The 18,974-nt window shown below is 45.0% G+C and overlaps 1 protein-coding gene across 1 annotated transcript in view; it reads left to right on the top strand.

Moving 5' to 3' along the window:
- LOC137439880 (solute carrier family 15 member 4) overlaps positions 1–18,974 on the top strand; it is a 132,717-nt gene that overhangs the window by 34,399 nt on the left and 79,344 nt on the right. Inside the window, exons 4-5 of the mRNA XM_068136078.2 lie at positions 5,205–5,306; positions 13,912–14,080. Of these exons, the coding sequence (XP_067992179.2) occupies positions 5,205–5,306; positions 13,912–14,080 (271 nt within the window). The remainder of the gene's footprint in view (positions 1–5,204; positions 5,307–13,911; positions 14,081–18,974) is intronic.

The raw sequence follows: 18,974 nt of genomic DNA, 5'->3' as shown, positions 1-18,974 counted from the left end.
ACTATTGGATTGGTGGAGCAGGCACGCATGACGCCAGAGCCTTGAGTATAAAAGAACGCTCTCCCTGACATTTTCTCCTCTTGCCTCTTGACTTCCTCACATCTTCTGGCTTTGGTGGTAAAGGGTCACGATTTCATATCTCACTCTGCTTCGGGATTTCACGGCGAGCGGTCGGAGTTCATAGCGCTCCTGCACGAGGGGAATTCATTGACGAGTGGGGGCGAGTGGAACAGGCCTGCTGACTTCGCGCTCGGCGGCGAGAGATGTGGACTGCACAGGAGGCCTAGTTCCCGCTCACGGCAGCGCAGCCTGTGGTTCCTGCGCAAGGACCTGAGAGGCCTGTGATGAACCGGAACGATTACTGACGAGGTTCAAGAGCCGCTCAGAGCTAAGTGCCCACAAACTAACATTTATTTTCACAGTCATTTCTCCCTTTGTCTGTATTCCAGTCTGTATGGGGACGTCCCGTTTAGGATCTTATTTTGCCGTGTTTTATTTTTTACCGCATTCTTCAATAAAGCTGGTATTTTTGTACATTATTATTCTGTGTCGGTTTGAGTTAATTGATTATTGCAGGTTCGAAGACGTCGGATGAAAGCTGTCCAGGTAAGTTCGTAATTCTCTTTCCCCTCGCGTGTAACGAAGGTCCGCCATTGAATTGAACGCCTTGGAGTTAAAGCTCGTTTGGTCATCCATGTTGCCCTGAGGTGTTCACGACAGACAGACACATGACAAGGTTCTCTACGCCGGCCTTCTTTCCCTTACCAAGGGGGGATTAATCCCCTTGTCTTTTCTGGGCCTGGCGGAACCGAGACTTGAGACGTCCCTCTCGGACACACGTGGAGTAGGGTTTCGGGACCACTCCTCGCTCGTACCTAATTCCCCGCGCTGCCGTGGGAGTGAGGAAACAAGCCTCGCACGAACCACGTGTGGTTGGAGTACGCCGAGCGGATTGCATACACGTGGTCTGCGCAGTTACCGAGATATTGGAACCCGATTAGAGCGATCCTATTCGTGCCATGCTTAGTCAAATGAGGAAACCACAGAAACGGTCGAATCAGAAAGAAAGGAAGAACAATCGGTTTAATTATTTCCCACACGTACAGTCACGTGAAAAAGTAAGTACACCCCATGTAAAGTTTTGACTTTTTCAACATATTTCAACATACAGCTATTTGATCTTCATTTCAACAATATTGATAGATAAAAGTGATATAATATAACAAATATCATGAAACATTTACATTTTGTAGTCCATTGTATAATTTAAATAAACATAAATGCAAATTTCGCATATGGAAAAAGTAAGTACACCCCTACATTTATCACTACTTCAAATACCTAAAATTAGAATCAGGTGCACCAGCTCATGTGCAAATGATTAGAACATCGTTAGAGAGGATCTTGGAGGAACCTGTCTTATTTAAACCTCAGACATTTCGTTTGGTTGGCTCTTTGTTGTTGAAGTGTGTGGCGTCACCATGCCCAGATCAAAAGAGCTCTCTGAGGCCTTCAGAAAGAAGGTTATAGATGCCTACGAGTCTGGGAAGGGATTTAAAAAGATCTCCAAACAATTTGAAATCAATCATTCGACTGTCCGGAAGATTATCTACAAGTGGAGAAGATTCCAAACAACTGCCAACTTGTTCAGGCCAGGCCGCCCCAGCAAGTTCAGCCCGAGAGCAGACCGCAAAATGCTGAAAGACGTCTCTAAGAACCCCAGAATGTCATCACGGGACCTACAGGTAGCTCTTGCCACTGTTGATGTCAAAGTGCACGAGTCTACCATCAGAAAGAGGCTGCACAAATTTGATCTACATGGGACGTGTGCCAGGAAGAAACCTTTGCTGTCCAGAAACAACATCAGGGCAAGACCAAAGCTTGCAAATGAACACCTAGGCAAAGACCAGCACTTCTGGAACAATGTGCTCTGGACAGATGAGTCAAAGGTAGAGATATTTGGCCACAGTACCAGAAGATATGTTTGGTGAAAACCAAAGACAGCATTTGACCACAAGAACCTGATACCAACTGTAAAGCATGGTGGTGGAAATATTATGGTTTGGGGCAGCTTTGCTGCATCAGGGCCTGGGCAGCTCACAATCATAGAATCCACTATGAATTCTTCATTGTACCAGAGGGTGCTTGAGGATAATGTGAGGCCATCTGTCGGAAAGTTGAAGATCAACCGAAGGTGGACCTTGCAACATGACAATGACCCTAAACATACCAGTAAATCCACCAAGGAATGGCTGAAAATAAAGAAATGGAGGGTTCTGAAATGGCCAAGTCAAAGCCCGGATCTAAATCCCATCGAGATGTTGTGGGGGGATTTGAAACGAGCTGCGCATGCAAATGTGCATGCTGTGCAACAATTTTTTGTTGAATAAATTATTGCAAAGTCAATTTTTCATTAGTTTTTCTTCAATTAGATCACCTTTATCTCTAGATACTGTTTAAATGAAGATCAAATATTGATATGTCCACATATGTTAAAAATATTTAAAAAAACATTTCATGGGGTGTACATACTTTTTCCACATGCGACATTTGCATTTATGTTTATTTAAATTATACAATGGACTGCAAAATGTAAATGTTTCATGATATTTGTTTTATTATATCACCTTTATCTATCAATATTGTTGAAATGAAGATCAAATAGCTGTATGTTGAAATATGTTGAAAAAGTCAAAACTTTACATGGGGTGTACTTACTTTTTCACGTGACTGTATATACAAGTTCAAGGACGAAGAGACACAGAGTAGCCTTAAGCAGTCTTAACTTATCCCTTGGACAACGGGCTCACACTCACACGGGGAATTGCAGAAGGGTAGATGTTCCCCAACACGTCCAGAGATGGTCCCCGTCCGGCTCTCCACGGCCCCGGCACGTCCCGCGAAGATGGTGGCAGGCGAAGGCAGGGACTCGTGGCGCATCTCCCGAACAAAGCAGATGATGGGGTGGAACGGAAAAGGAAAGTCTCACCACGACTTAGCGCGGCTGGCGGTTACTCAGCCGTTCTCATTCGCGCGTCTCAAATGCGCGGTATTCGGTTCAAGCGATTCTGGCTGTGCCCGCGTATCTGTACCGCTCTCAAGCAAGTGTGTGAAGTTCATCAAGTTCATCAACTGCGGCGAGTCCTCCTTTGCTCTCGGCTTTCCCGTGCTAGTCCTTTATCTTTCTCTCTCACAGCAAGTCTTCTTATCTTTCTCTCTCGCAGCAAGTCCTTTTATCTTTCTCTCTCGCAGCAAGTCCTCTCGAGGGCTTTTGCGCAGCGGTTTTATAGCTACGCCCCCCGAACCTTCTGGAACTCACTAGAACATTCTCACCACGCCCTCTGACGCCACACCGCCGTCACCACCTCCTAGCTCTGATTGGCGGCTCGTGCTTACCGTTAGCGCTTCTGCCGCTCCGCCCTCGGCTCCGCCCCGGTCCTCCTAGCCTGCCTCGTGTTAACTCACCCAAAATGAACCAACGTTAGCGCAAAATGGCATGAGGCTACGGACGCTGGATAGTCGGTAGAAGTAGGGCCTATTCTCCTGACTCTACTCAACGCAGAACTAACATAGGAAAAGGACTAAGCTCACAAATACTAAGACATAACTACACTATCGCGAGGCTACATGTTGCTTGTGTGACTAACTATGAGGGGGAAATTTTAACCTTTATTAAACTCACTTTACAAACTCAAAACCGCAACAATATTTATCTATATATATATATATATTATGAGGGGAAACCCCTCACACCTCCTCCCTCAACCCCGTATACCTCCTCAGACCCCAATTTTTTTAATGCCTTGAACAAACATTGGTATATCATGGGTGATGAAGGCTGTGGTGAAACTTCATCGAAATCGGGTGTGTAGTTTCTGAGAAGAAAGCAAATACCTATTTTGGGGGGCAACCCCTCCCCCCACCCTCCCGTAAACCCCCAAAGGGGCAGATTTTTTAATACCGTGAACAAACGTTGGTACAGCAGGGGTGGTGAAGGTTGTGGTCAAGTTTCATCGAAATTGTGTGTGTAGTTTCAGAGGAAGAAGCAAATTCCTATTTTGGGGAGGAGGGGAGGGTGAGGGGGGTGGAGAGGGGGGTCAAACCGGGTCCACTTTGACTCCGGTAATCCCCCCTTAGACCCCGACTTTTTTTTTAAAACCGTGAACAAACTTTAGTCACAACACAACAAATATCATTTGTGCCAAGTTTGGTCACAATCCCTTCAGCGGTTTCGGAGAAGAAGTTGCAAGTGTTTACGGACGGACTGATGGACGACGCACCATCGCATAAGCTCCCCTGAACTTTGTTCCAGGGGAGCTAAAAATACTAGATGTACTCGGAAAAATAAAGAAATAAATAAATTTATATGTATATATATGAGTTTCTCTACCTGTGAGAAAATTAAAGTGGAATGGAGCGGAGCCCGTTGGAAAGGCCATGGTGGAATCCCATTTTGATCTTTGGCTGTTCCTGGATGTTTAGCATCACGGTGGTAAACTATGAGAGTAAACTATAAAACAAACCATTCTGCATATCAGAATTTAGCATTTTTGCGTGTGCAAATAAAGTAAGAGGGACACATACGTCAAATGCATTTCTTGAGTAAGAATGACCAAGAATGTAAAATAGTGAGCAAATCTTTTGTGTTTGATATTAATACACCTTGACCTTTGTAAAAAAAGAAATTAAATAAAAATTGCAATTTCGATTGCAGATATATATATATATATTTATTTATTTATTTTTCAGTGCATCGTTTCTATTGTCATGCAAAGTGTTGGAGCTTGTGAAGCAAATGCAAACCTAGGCCTATGTATTTTTTGTTGTTGCATAAATGAAGTTGAATGCGTGCAGTGTCTGCCCGGTAATGAGTACACCTGCTGCCTTATTCTCAGGACGTGAGAGAAATACTATATGTATCAAACCATAGAAATGTGCGGCGAATACACAATGATAACGGCCCGATGAGTAGTTTCGGAGACGTCACCCAAGAAGGAGAACGCCATCATTTCACAGCCCGGAGGGCTACAACACAATTGTCCATTTTGGATGTCATGTCCTTGCCTTTTCCCCCAATTCCCCACTGTTAATGGTTTTCCTCAAACATTAGGCCAAAGTAATGTGGCTTCCCCTGAAGCATCGATTGCTATTATGCCCACGTCATGGAATTGATCTCTTGTTTTTTTTATTGTATTTTATTGCAGATGCAGTCCACTTATCTCATTCAGAGCTTGCATCTTCAAATACCAAAGATCTTCAGTACGTCCCCGCCAGTGAATAGCTCCGCTCATAATTTGCCACTTGTGGTAAGTGTTGTAGATGTAGATGGTAAGGTAAGCCATTTTTTTTATTACTTCATCACAGCAATCTAAGCTTCTCCCCTGAACCTTAGGAAAAAAAATAATCGGCCTGCCTTACCAGTTTGGTCTACCATGTAGACCACATTTTGTTCCTCTGGGGAACCTCTGGATACTCGAATTTTTAAGTGATTCTTCACCATTGAGAGATTCGGCCAAAAACGATACGTAGCATGATATTTCAAAAGGTTGTGGCCGAGTTCTGACAAAACTTTTTATTTTTTGTATACAAGATCGAGGCTCGTATAAGAGCCAACTTCAATCACAAAAAGGCAAACTGACACATAAAACATATGACAAAGGGAGCGGGAGACAAGATGGGGAGAGAGCGGAAAGCACACAAGAACAACATTTGAGAGCAGGGACATCGGGAGATCTGTGGGAGGGGAGGGCTTGGGGGGAGGAGTCATGGGAAGGGGGGGAGGGGGACGTCGTGGAAGAGTAAGAAGAACAAGCCGGTTTGGATGTTGGTTCAGGGCGGAATCCATATCCGGCCTCTCACTGGGACACAGCATGGAAACTATTCAACCTGGCGGAGGCGTGCGCTCCGCAAAGTGCCATTCTAGTTTCGTTTTGCAAATCAATTTTCACCAACATTTACATTTGAATAGCCTCGCATCTTTCGCTCGCCTGATATTTCGTTTTCCTTTTGTGTAAGTATGTTAAAATTGTCTCTGAATCTGTTTTGTTGTGTTAACCTCCCTGCCTCAACCATTTGGGCTCTGCAAATCCCCATTATGTTGAACACTTTCATCTTCCATGCCCTCCATGATGTAGCAGGTTTGGGTTGTGCTTCCATGCCCTCCATGATGTAGCAGGTTTGGGTTGTGCTTCCGTGCCCTCCATGATGTAGCAGGTTTGGGTTGTGCTTCCATGCCCTCCATGATGTAGAAGGTTTGGGTTGTGCTTCCATGCCCTCCATGATGTAGCAGGTTTGGGTTGTGCTTCCATGCCCTCCATGATGTAGCAGGTTTGGGTTGTGCTTCCGTGCCCTCCATGATGTAGCAGGTTTGGGTTGTGCTTCCGTGCCCTCCATGATGTAGCAGGTTTGGGTTGTGCTTCCATGCCCTCCATGATGTAGCAGGTTTGGGTTATGCTTCCATGCCCTCCATGATGTAGCAGGTTTGGGTTGTGCTTCCATGCCCTCCATGATGTAGCAGGTTTGGGTTGTGCTTCCATGCCCTCCATGATGTAGCAGGTTTGGGTTGTGCTTCCATGCCCTCCATGATGTAGCAGGTTTGGGTTGTGCTTCCACGCCCTCCATGATGTAGCAGGTTTGGGTTGTGCTTCCATGCCCTCCATGATGTAGCAGGTTTGGGTTGTGCTTCCATGCCCTCCATGATGTAGCAGGTTTGGGTTATGCTTCCATGCCCTCCATGATGTAGCAGGTTTGGGTTGTGCTTCCATGCCCTCCATGATGTAGCAGGTTTGGGTTGTGCTTCCACGCCCTCCATGATGTAGCAGGTTTGGGTTGTGCTTCCATGCCCTCCATGGTGGAGCAGGTTTGGGTTGTGCTTCCATGCCCTCCATGATGTAGCAGGTTTGGGTTGTGCTTCCATGCCCTCCATGATGTAGCAGGTTTGGGTTGTGCTTCCATGCCCTCCATGATGTAGCAGGTTTGGGTTGTGCTTCCATGCCCTCCATGATGTAGCAGGTTTGGGTTGTGCTTCCATGCCCTCCATGATGTAGCAGGTTTGGGTTGTGCTTCCGTGCCCTCCATGATGTAGCAGGTTTGGGTTGTGCTTCCATGCCCTTCTTTGTTTGGGCTGTGCCTCTACTTTTGGATAATATTGAAGAGCATTGGATCTGTATTTTAAAAAATTATCGTCTTTTCTTTGTGGTTCAATATGGTCAAATTATTCTTGATGACTCTTGGGTGTTTAATGACCTCCCCGTGGTAATCAATGAACATGATGTCTATCTCTTTAATTAACGCTTATTTTTCACTTGGTATTGACACAAACGTTTCATCATCGATTTTACATCACCATTTGCATTTGATGAACATCTATTTTGCGTCTTTAATGAGGCGTTTCGATGAGGCCTTAGCACAAGGACTGTTGTTGTCCCATCGTAGACGAGTTGGTGGCCTCGCTCTCTCTTTTTTTTTTCTCTTTTTTTTCCCTGCCACCCATCTTACTCTCTCAGGCCTACAACCATCCTGCAGCATTCGATCATTCTTCCAGTAACCTCCTCCATTTTAAACTCCAAAAAGGCAGACTTTGTGCATACATACACTCTTTTGCTCCTCTTCACTCCTGTTTGCGGAAACGCCTTCCAGAGATGGTTTGATGCCACTCTTCCCTACAACCACAAGGCTTTGAGCATGTGGTGTACCACCATCTCAGGTTCCCACCTCCATCTTTTCTACCCCCATTAATCAGACATACTCCATTAATTGCAGGATACTATGTTTCCTTCCTTCTTCTCTCTCTTTTTTTGGTTCATTCATTCCCTTTCGTGTCGTGCTCGACTGCGGTGAATTTCTTCCACTTTCACAGTGTTGCCTTTTTACTCTTTGTCGGCCCTCGTTTTTTTTTTGTTTTTTTTTGTATACAAGATCGAGGCTCATGTAAGCGCTAACATCAATCACAAAAAAAAACGGACACACACAATATGCAATAAAGGGAGCGGGAGACAACATGGGGAGAGAGAGAGGGAAACACACAAGTACAATAGCAGAGAACAGGGACATCGGGAGATCTGTGGGATGGAGAGGCCTTGGGGGGAGGGGGTCCGGGGGGGGGGGGGTGGGAGAGGTATAAAATACATGGACTCTGCTAGAACTTCCAGGAAAGAAGTCGGTATTTCAAAGAAAGTGCCTCTGGGGTGAATTAAAGGGGGTAGAAAAGATCAAGATTTTGGATTGGGGAAGATAAGAGATGGTGGTGAACAGCTGTTTTTAAAACCTGGAGGGAGGAGAGGGATTGAAGAGAGTGAGGGAGTTTGTTCCAGAGGCGGGAGAAAAGAGGTATGAAGGAGTGAAGGTGAGCAGAGAGTCTTGATTTTGGCAGTTTGACCATAAGAGGGTTGCAGGCAGATCTTGTGCGACCTGTAGGAATATTTGGGGGACAGAGCCCAGAGAGAGCTGGGGGGGCAAGGCCGGAGAGGAGTCGGTAGAAGACGGAAAGACCACCAACCTGCTGCGGTGAGGGAGTGAAAAGCCCTCGGAGTTAGCTTCATCGCACGAGATTCCAATGATCCTGAAAGCTTTGGTTTCAGTTATTGAACGTCGATGTTGTGTAGAATCATTTTTTTTTTTAAAGAAAAAAAGAAAAAAAAGTGAAATCAAGGGGATTCTAAAACATTTTTTGGTTTCTCCATTTCTTTACTCGTCAATCCGGTGGGATCTTGGTGCAGCAACAGCGACTTTTAAACATGTTACCTTTTTTGTCGAAAGTAATTTGAAGCAAATCAACACGATTTCCATTTAGAAACTTTGTAATAATACACACTTTACTATTACTAGGGCATTGCCCGTACTATATCTATATCTAAAATTATATCCCCCCCCTCTATTTACATGAAATGGTTTGGTCCAAAGCGAACGGCTTGCGAGTACGGTGACAATCCCCCCCCCTCTATTTACATGCAATGGTTTGGTCCAAAGCGAACGGCTTCCGGAGTTTGGTAAAGAAATCGCCATCGCGTGCACAAACGCGCAGGAAAGCGAATGAATCGCAAATTCGTTTTTATTAGTTTTAAAACATAGTTTAACGCCAACATAGTTTGCAAACGTGAAATAAATGAATACGCTCTCAAATGTGCCATCCGAGGCAGAGTGTGTCCGCCACGTTCGGCACACGCGATAGTTCGCTGCTCTCTGATTGGTTGAATCGTTTTTTGGACATAGCTCGGTAAGTAATTGTCCGATTAATATGAAACCTTGAAAAGGCACATCCTCGGGTCCCCAGCAATATACCTGGCAAGTTAAAAGTATATCGGACCCGTGGTTGTCGAGAAACAGCGGTCACAGACAAACAGACGTACAGACGTACAAACGTACAAACGTACAGACAGAGATTACTGGAATTATAGATAGATCATCGGGAACATAGACTTGAACTAAAGTCTCCTTTTCCTTTTAGGATGTCACGGTCTCCTGGCCCTCCCTTCTGAACCTCGAGTTCACGATTCGCAGAACCCGGGTTTCAAATATCATACACCGTTTGCGTTTGTACATTGTCCGCCAATTACCACGTTGTACAGTTCAAGTGAGAGTACACCGACGTCTACTAATATTTTTCCAATCCACCTTTAAGTACACTGACATCTGCACACTAATGCGTTAGTCCTCGTACATACAGTCTGTACTTGCTTACTTTTCAGCATCCAATTCAGCAGGATGTACATTCGCGAATAATGACTACAATAAAACGTCTATTTTCAAAAACTTATTAAAACTTCTTTTGATTACTTTTTGGAAGGTCAATATAATCTTTTAATCGGATTTTGTCTCCATAGCCACATCTCAATAGTCTTCCTGAGCTGCCCGTTGCTGTAGGTGCACCTGCGGATTTTGGAACATTGACGAGGAAAATGTTGTTCACCACCTGAAAATCCCTTATTCTCCACGGTTTGACTGCTGGGTGAATCATTCGCCCCATACTTCTTTTTAAGCCAATTGAACATTCAAGTTATGGGTTTTTTGTCAATATGATTTTTTCCGTTCCTCGAAAACATGCTTCGTTGGTTGCCAGGGTCCCCTGCAGCATCAGGTTGGCAATGAATGGAATTTTCCATTGGTCAGGCAATTTGGAACTTTTTGTTTGGGAAGAGTGGACAATTACTCGGTGCTCCGCAATCGCCTCTTTATCGAAATTGGCTATTTTGTCCGTGTTGCTTTGCTTGTCATAAATGCAACGTGCAATATGTGTGTGTGCGGCAAATCCAGTTGAGCTACGATTCCTTGGCATAAGTAGTTACATCGTTTCCTGACACGGGAAAGGGACATTCAGCCATCTTACCTGTGCTAGTTCCGCTGGTGAGGTACCAGCTGCCATCTGCAGAGGTGTTTGATTCAGGAATGAGAACAATCCAACATTATCTCGTAAAACATCTTCCGTGCATTTTTACACCATCCTCAAAGGTCTTGATCTGCACGTTTCACCAACTCCTTTGAAACAGGATCATTTGGTGTAGTAGTTGTGTAATTGAGAAGATTAATTGCAGAAAATCCTTTCTTGCTCACAAAGCAAGTACTATTTTCTCTTTGTCATAATTGTGTCTGAAAATATCAAATTTCAATGTCTGAAATATCAATTTGTGCAAATTCTGGTAATTTATCATTGTTGCTGTCCTCATATGCATTTCATATCCTTTTGGGGGTATGCATCAGCAATGAATATAAATATCTGACCCACAAATTGTCGCAATGAGATCAAACCATTAGCAAGGGCCCAATGCACCAGGAGAGGGAAGCGCACAAGTACAAGATTTGAGAGCAGGGACATCGGGAGATCTGTCGGAGGGAGAGGGCTTGGGGGGAGCAGGCATGGGAAGGGGAGAGGGGGACGTCGGGGAAGAGTCATGCGTGCTTGCATGCGTCCGCAACCATAGCTCCAATTTTGTTTCATACGGAGATGTACGGACCAATCTTGTTCAAACTTGGCAGAAAGACAATACATGACGGTATACATACGCACATCATTTTGTTTCACGATGCAATCAAATAAGGCCGACTGGTGGCCATTTACTTATAAAAAAAACCCAATATTGAACACGTCCTCAATATCTCGGACATGCATTTACCGATCTTGTTCTAACTTGGCAGACGGAAAATGAAATGTTGGATTAAATATGCACGTCATTTTTTTTTTTTTTGCAAGATCAGATCCAAGATGGCCGACTGGCACCCATTTTGTTACATAAAAGTGTCCCCGACCATTTCTCGGACATGCATGGATCGATCTTGTTCAAACTTGGCACAAAGACAATACATGAGTATACATATTACATATGCAGAAGATTTTGTTTTGTCATCCGACCAAAGATGCCAACTGACAGCCTTTAACTCCGTACAGCAAAATCCTAAAACCACGGGGGCTACTACATTTTATATCTTTTTCCCCTTGTTTTTAAGAGAATGTTGAGTTGAATGAAACTCTTGGAAAAGGGACCAACCCTTTACTATTCCTTCAATCTGACTGTCTAAACCTGGCCACCTGGACTAGATTCTTCATTCACATGACACCTGAGTGTCTTTCACATAATGGTTGCAACACTTTGCTGCAACCAGGAGGTGGTACTATAACCTTTAATCCCAAAATTTCACAACTATCTTGTACTGATGGTTCCATTTCATGCAATCAAAATGTTATACCCCCAAGTGACATTCTAAATGGAAACCAGACTTCTTGATTTGTGACAAGACCTTATCAAGTATTTTTAAATGGCCAACTGGGTTTTCCCTGCAAAGAGCATACAGTTCAAGTGCACGATTTGTGGTGAACTCGATTACAACTTTTTTCACTTGTGCAAATGTAGTTTCCAGATGCTGAAGCCATTACGAAAGGAAGTCGATATAATGAGGCAGGCTTGCATAAGCAGATAGATGTTTGCATCATCCGTTGGTAGCTGTTGGTAAGCCTGGCTCACATCCAGCTTTATAACACGATCCACCACCAACCAGCTGAGGAAACAAGTCTTATATTTTGGGAATTGGACATTTTCTCAACATAAAAGCTTGAAATTGGCATCCAGACATCAATTTAGGCACCGCAAGATGTTTTGCCTATTGGTGCTCAAGACAGCAGGTCAAAACCTGGCAAGACCCTTTTTTATGCCTCCGCCGACAAAGTCACCGGAGGTATTATGTTTTCAGGCTGTCCGTCCTTCCGTCCGTCCGTACGTCCGTCCGTCCGGGCTAAACCTCGTTTTTCTCAGCGACCATATGTCCGATTGAGACGAAACTTTCAGGGTAGGAGTGACACCCATGCAGAATGTTTTTGTGACAATTGTGACGTCATAGATCACGTGGTATTGCAGCCATATTGGATTCAAAGCAAATTACTAAAAAGATATTTCTCAAACCGCTGAATGGAAAAATTTGAAACTTGGCACATTGTCAAGTACTCCCAATGGGGAACAAAAGCATGATAATGATGACATCATAGGTGAAGTGGTATACCAGCCAAAAATGTTTTAATCGAATTCCTTATCCTAAAAATCTGAAATTGCATGCACATGATCGATGACGCATTTGTATTGAAATATTAAATTTATGACATCATATGTCACATGGTTTGGCAGCCATTATGGATTGAAGGAAAATATTAAATAATTATATCTCTGAAACCGCTCACCCTATCGATGCGAAATTTTACAAATATCATCGAACAGCACTGTTGCATATAGTTTGAAAATGATGACATCGTAGGTCATGTGGTTTGGCAGCCATCTTGGATAGAAAAACGAACCTATCCGATCAACCACAAAACTTCACAGACGTGATCCACTACCCATACATATGCAGAGTGATGGCATCTACCCATTGTGGGACTATGTGGAGGCCACGAGGCCACGAGGCCACGAGGGATGCTGTAGCCTCTGCCCCGGGATCCACGACGGCAGCACCGTAACTCGACCGCGTGTCGCAAGCCGCGAAAAACTTGTCGGCCTCTACGGCCAGGGCGTGGGGTTCCTTTATTTTGGAACCCGCCAGCGCGAGGCGTACCTGTAGAGGTAGCTGGCGTAGGAAAAGCACCCGGAATAAGAAATCCGGGGCTTGGTCACCCAGCAGCGACAGCATAAAATCCATCTGCACGGATGGTCGTGTGTCGCCGAGTTCGGGAAGGTCCAGGAGGCGGTCGGCCCGTTCGATCTCCGTGAGGCCGAACGTGGCGATGAGGAGACGTTTGAGTGCCCCGTACTTGTGGTCGACCGGCGGGTGCCGCAGGATGGACATGACTCGGGCGGCAGTGCCGGGCCCGAGGGCGGCGACCACGTGGTAGTAACGGGTCTCGTCCGCCGTTATGCCTCGAAGCTGAAATTGCGCTTCGGCCTGCACGAACCACACATCGGCCTGTGCTTCCCAAAACTCTGGGAGTTTTACTGCGACGGCGTTGGTGGCCATGGTGCGTTCGGTGGTCAGCGACGGCTGAACCAATCGGGGTCACCAGTGAAGTGTGGTGCTGCGCACACAACTTGCTTGCCAAAGAGGTAGGCCACAACGCGTTTGTTAAAACCAAAAGAGTCTTTATTTCGAAATCTCGAACTGCAGCACTGAGCGGGCTCGAGCTTAGAGCCCGCATATATGTGCCGAGGCCACGCCTAGTCCCCGGGCGTGGCCGATCGGTCGAAGGGCGGGGCATGTACCATCGGTCCCCGCCTGGGCGCTCGCGCCACCCACTGGTGCGCGGAATTATTACCCCTTGTGCCCGCCACAGTACCTCCATTATTTGCAGGATAATGGCAGGAGATTACCTAAACACATCAACACATTATATGGCATTTTAAACTGTAGTTTCAGAATATTGAAGCAAATGTTCAGTTGGGAACATCAAAGTAGTCAAGGTAATGGTTGCTTCATCATAACCCATTAATGTCATTGCAGTTTCCAGCAGCATGGTTGACCATGTTCAACGCCGTGCTTCTCCTCGCTCTCATTCCATTGGTTGACCGTGTTCTATTTCCACTACTGTCTCGTTATGACCTACTACCACCCACACTCCATCGTATTGCTCTTGGAATGTTCTTTAGCCTCTGCTCGGCATTCGCAGCAGGTTTGTATGGCACTTCCATGCATTTGTATGTATGGCACTTATGTATGGCACTTATGGCATACTTCCATGTATGGCACTTATGACATTTCCCCCATCCCCCTTCCCACGTTTCCTCCCCCCAAGCCCTCTACCTCCCACAGATCTCCCGATGTCCCTGCTCTCAAATGTTGTACTTGTGTGCTTCCCCTTCTCTCCCAATCTTGTTTCCAGCTCCCTTTATTTCGTCTTATGTGTCCATTTGTTTTTTTGTCATAAATGTTAGCTCTTACACGAGCCTCGATCTTGTATACAAAAAAAAACAAAAACAAAAAAACACTCCCCACCACAACCATTGCCTTCTTCGTAAAAGGAAGTAGCCAAATTTAGATGCAAAAAGAGACTATTCTCCCTCTCTAAGCTTGTGCCATGAGCACTATAGAAATGATAGTTTTGGACCACTTGAACTTATGACCCCCACTCCCTCACCTCCCCAGCCCCCCAGGATAATATGAGCATATAAACTTCAGAACTACATAACCATATCGCCATTTAAATATTTATTTAAATAGTTATCAAAACAACTTTATCAAATATAAATCAGCTATGTAGCCAATTAAATGGTCACAATACATTTTAAACACCCAAATTAAGAAACAGGTAATTTTACTTGAAGACAGAATCATTCGTAATTTTTTTTTAATGCCCAATGTTGTTTTCTGTGATTATTATGCATACAATACAACAACAACAACAACAACAGGCATTTTAAGGCCATTTTCCCTGCAAGAGCGGGGGTTAGCCTTGCGGTCCCCATGACAATCTTCTCCATTTTCCCCTATTTTCTGCATCTCCCCTGGTTAACCCCCTTGCCCGCATTTCTTCTTCGACCATCTTTAGCCAAGTCTTTCTCGGTCTTCCCCGTCCTCTACTTCCTTCTACATTCATTTCCATCACTCTTCTCAACCAGTCACTTCCATCCTTCCTCAACACATGACCAAACCATCTCAACCTGTTCCTCTTCACAGCATCAATCACAGGCTCTATTCCCATCATCTTTCACAATTCATCATTTGTCTTCCTCTCTCTCAACGATACTCCACACATCCACCGAACCATTCGCATTTCCACCCTTTCCAGCATTCGTTGCTGCTCTACGTTCATTACCCATGTCTTGCTCCCATAAATCATAACACTTCTCACACATGCAGCATACACCTTTCGCTTCAGCTTCAACGACACTCCCCTCCTCGTCAGCACGCCACTCAGTTCCCGAAACTTCTTCCATGCACATCTCACTCGAGCAACCGTTGCCGAGTCTGATCCACCTTCTCCATTCAGCATGTCTCCTAGGTAACAAAATGTTTTCACACCTTCCAGCTTCACGCCATCTCCAAGATCCAACTCAACATTTCCTCCATCTGCAGCTCCCTCTGTGCACACCTTACACTTGAATGTAGCTGCCACACTGGTTAATGACCCTCTCAAACCACTACATTTTTGATGAACCTACTCAGCGCACATTGTACATTGAATGGAATTCACTCCGACACCCTTCCTGCACACAGCACATGGCCACTTCCCAGTTCTTTCCACCTCACCACATGCTTTACCACTAGCCATCACCTTCGTCTTTCCTATATTCACCTTCAGACCTTTTGTCTCCGAACATTCCTTCCACTTGTTCATCTTTTAGTTCAGTCCATCCATACTTTCTGCAATCAACACCAGATCATCTGCATACAACAACTTCCACGGTAAACCCTCCTTTACGTTCTGAGCCAGCACCTCCATCACAGCTACAAATAGTAGTGGACTTAGTACCGACCCCTGATGCACTCCCACCTTCACCTCAAACTCACCACTGTTCCCGTCCTTCGTCCTTACAGCTGTGCGTGCTCTTTTGTACATTGCCATCACTACTCTGATCAACCATTCCTCCACTCCTAACTTCCTCAATGCCCATGTCACTACTTCACATGGAACCCAATTGAATGCTTTCTCCAGATCAACAAACCCAAGAAACAACTTCTTCCTCTTCTCCATGTACTTCTCCTGCAACTGCCTCACAATAAAAAGTATGGATGGACTGGAAGTTCCTCTTCCTGGCATAAATCCAAACTGCATTTCATCAATCTTCACTTTCTTCCTTATCCTCCTCTCCAACACCCTTTCCAATACCTTCATTCCATGCTCCAATAACTTTATCGCTCGATACGAGCCACAGTACAGAGGGTCAACTTTCCCCTTGTATCGAGGTACGAGGGTACTCAGTTCCCAAGCCACTGGAATGCGGCCTTCTTTCACCACCAGATTACAGATCTCTGTCATTCTCTTCACACCCCAATTTCCCGCTGCCTTCAACATATCTCCCACAACTCCCGTCGGCCCTCCCACTTTTCTACTCTTCATTGCTTTTATCGCTTCCTCAACTTCCTTCTCGGTTATCTTCTCTGCCGGTCCTAAAACTGGGTTACTCTCTTTGTTGCCATCACATTCATTCTCTGCATTCAACAGCATTTCCATATATCTCTTCCATCTTCCTTTAATTCCATCTGGGTCCACAACGATTTGTCCCACTTCATCCTTCAAGCAACTCACCCCCATCACATCACACCTCTCTTTCGCTATCTGCTTTTCAAATCCTGAATACCGCTCTCTGACCCTCTTCCAAATCCAAGCATTCCCCAACATGCCTCCTGTGCCTTTGATACCTCTTTCTTTGCAGCCTTCTTGGCTGCCTTATAACTTTCATGCTCTGCCTTTTCTGCCCCCGTACCCTTCGCCTTCTGCCACTCCTTGAACTTCTTCCTCTTCTCGTCAATCTTCTTTCCAACTTCATCATCCCACCAGCATGTTTCCGAGTGCCTCAGTGGTCCTTTTGTCCATCCACATACCTCACCAACGGCTCCCAACAGACTATCTTTCATTGACATCCAACCACTTTCAAGCTCAACCACATCATCCTCTCTCATACTCAGCCTCTCTTTTAATGCTTCCCTCACTGTCACCTCTTTCAACCTCCACACCTTCATTCTCGGTTGGTACTTCACCCGCCGAGCTCTCCTCGCACCTTTCACCCTTATGTCGCAGACAACCAAGTGGTGCTGTGAAACAGCCTCCTCCCCCGGGATCACCTTTGTGTCCCGGAGGTGCCCCCTATCTCGCCTACGCACCAGCAGGTAGTAAACGGTTGTCGTCGACCCACCTGACGTGTATGTAACAAGCTTATTATCCTCTTTCTGGAACTGAGTATTACAAATTAACAAATCAGCTCCATCAGCAAACTCCAAAATCCTTTCACCTTCTCCATTTCTCACACCATATCCGTAACCCCCATGAACTCCCTCAAAACCATCCATACTCCTTCCCACATGTCCATTTAGGTCTCCTCCTACCACAACAACTTCCTCATCTTTCACGTTTTCCATCAGCTTCTCTATAGCACACCAGAACTTGTCCTTCTCTTGATCGTTCCGACCAACCTGCGGAGCATATCCCGAGATGACGTTCACCAAGAGCTTTCCAAACATCATTTTCACCATCATCAACCTTTCAATCACTCTAGTCACACTCACCACACTGTCTACAAACTCCTCAGAAAACAGGACACCAACACCATTCATGCCCTCCGGTCACCCTTACCACACAAACTTGTATTTCTGTCCCTGCCTACCCTTCACCATTCTCACACCACTTCCCTTCCATCTCGTCTCCTGCACACAACATATGTCCACTCTTCTTCTGACCAATACTTCCACCACTTCTCCTGATCTCCCTGTCATTGTCCCTACATTCCATGTCCCAAACCTCAGAAACCGATCTCCACGTCGGGCATCAGACGTTTCGTCGTCATAAATGGAATGATTTCCACCCTTGCTTCGATCGGGTTCCCCACCTTGAGTTTTGACGAAAGGGAGTGGGGTCCCCCACGGGGTACTTCGGGCTGTACCCTGCCCATATGTAGTCGTAATTGTCATGGTTCTCTTTTTGAGGCAATGTTTTTTATGGCCGGATGCCCTTCCTGACGCCAACCCCTTTAGTCGCCTCTTACGACACGCACGGATATGGTGTACCTATTCTAAACCGGGGTACACACCGGTATTATGGTATTATGCATACAATGCATATTATGGTATTATGCAATTATGGTATTATGCTCCACCGGTATTATGCATACAATGAACTTAAAATATCCTCTCTATTCAAATCATATAATTTACAAATTCAGGGAACTTTCCAAAATATCAACATTTATTAAAACCTCACTAGTCCATGTTTTGGTATTACTTTTTCTCCTATAAATTATCCATCTATAAATTTTACCGTTATCACCTACTAGGAATTTAGGTTTTCTCGGATTAATCTCCTCTTTTTCAAATTACAATTTTGTAAATACTTTTGATGGTTTTGCTTTTATTGAGGAACGCACTGTATTATTATACTCGTCCACAATTCCTTGATTAATAGAAACCCTTTTTGGTGATCCAATTCGGGAATTTTTTTGTACAGTCTATCATGTACAGTCTAGCATGGCTCATCACCCATCTAACACCATCCCTACCGTGAAGCATGGTGGTGGCACCAACATGCTATGGGGATGATTTTCAGCGGCAGGGACTGGGAAACTTGTAATGATAGAGGGGAAAATGATGGAGCTAAATACAGGCAATTGTTGAGAGAACCTTCCTCAGAGTGCAAAAGACTGCGGCAAAGATTTACATTCCAACAGGATAATGACCCCAAGCGTACAGCCAAAACAACACTGTAATGGATTCAAAACAATAACGTGAATGTCTTTGAGTGGCCCGGCCAAAGCCCAGACTTTAATCCCATTGAGAATCTGTGGAAAAACTTGAAGATTGCTATACACCGACGCTCCCCATCCAACTTGACAGAGCTTGAGAAAATCTGCAAG

The sequence above is a fragment of the Myxine glutinosa genome, chromosome 14, assembly GCF_964187855.1.
Source record: "Myxine glutinosa chromosome 14, kmMyxGlut1.1, whole genome shotgun sequence".
Lineage (NCBI taxonomy): Eukaryota > Metazoa > Chordata > Myxini > Myxiniformes > Myxinidae > Myxine > Myxine glutinosa.
The sequence above is the reverse complement of the archived record's forward strand: the minus strand, read 5'-3'. Positions and strand labels throughout refer to the sequence as shown.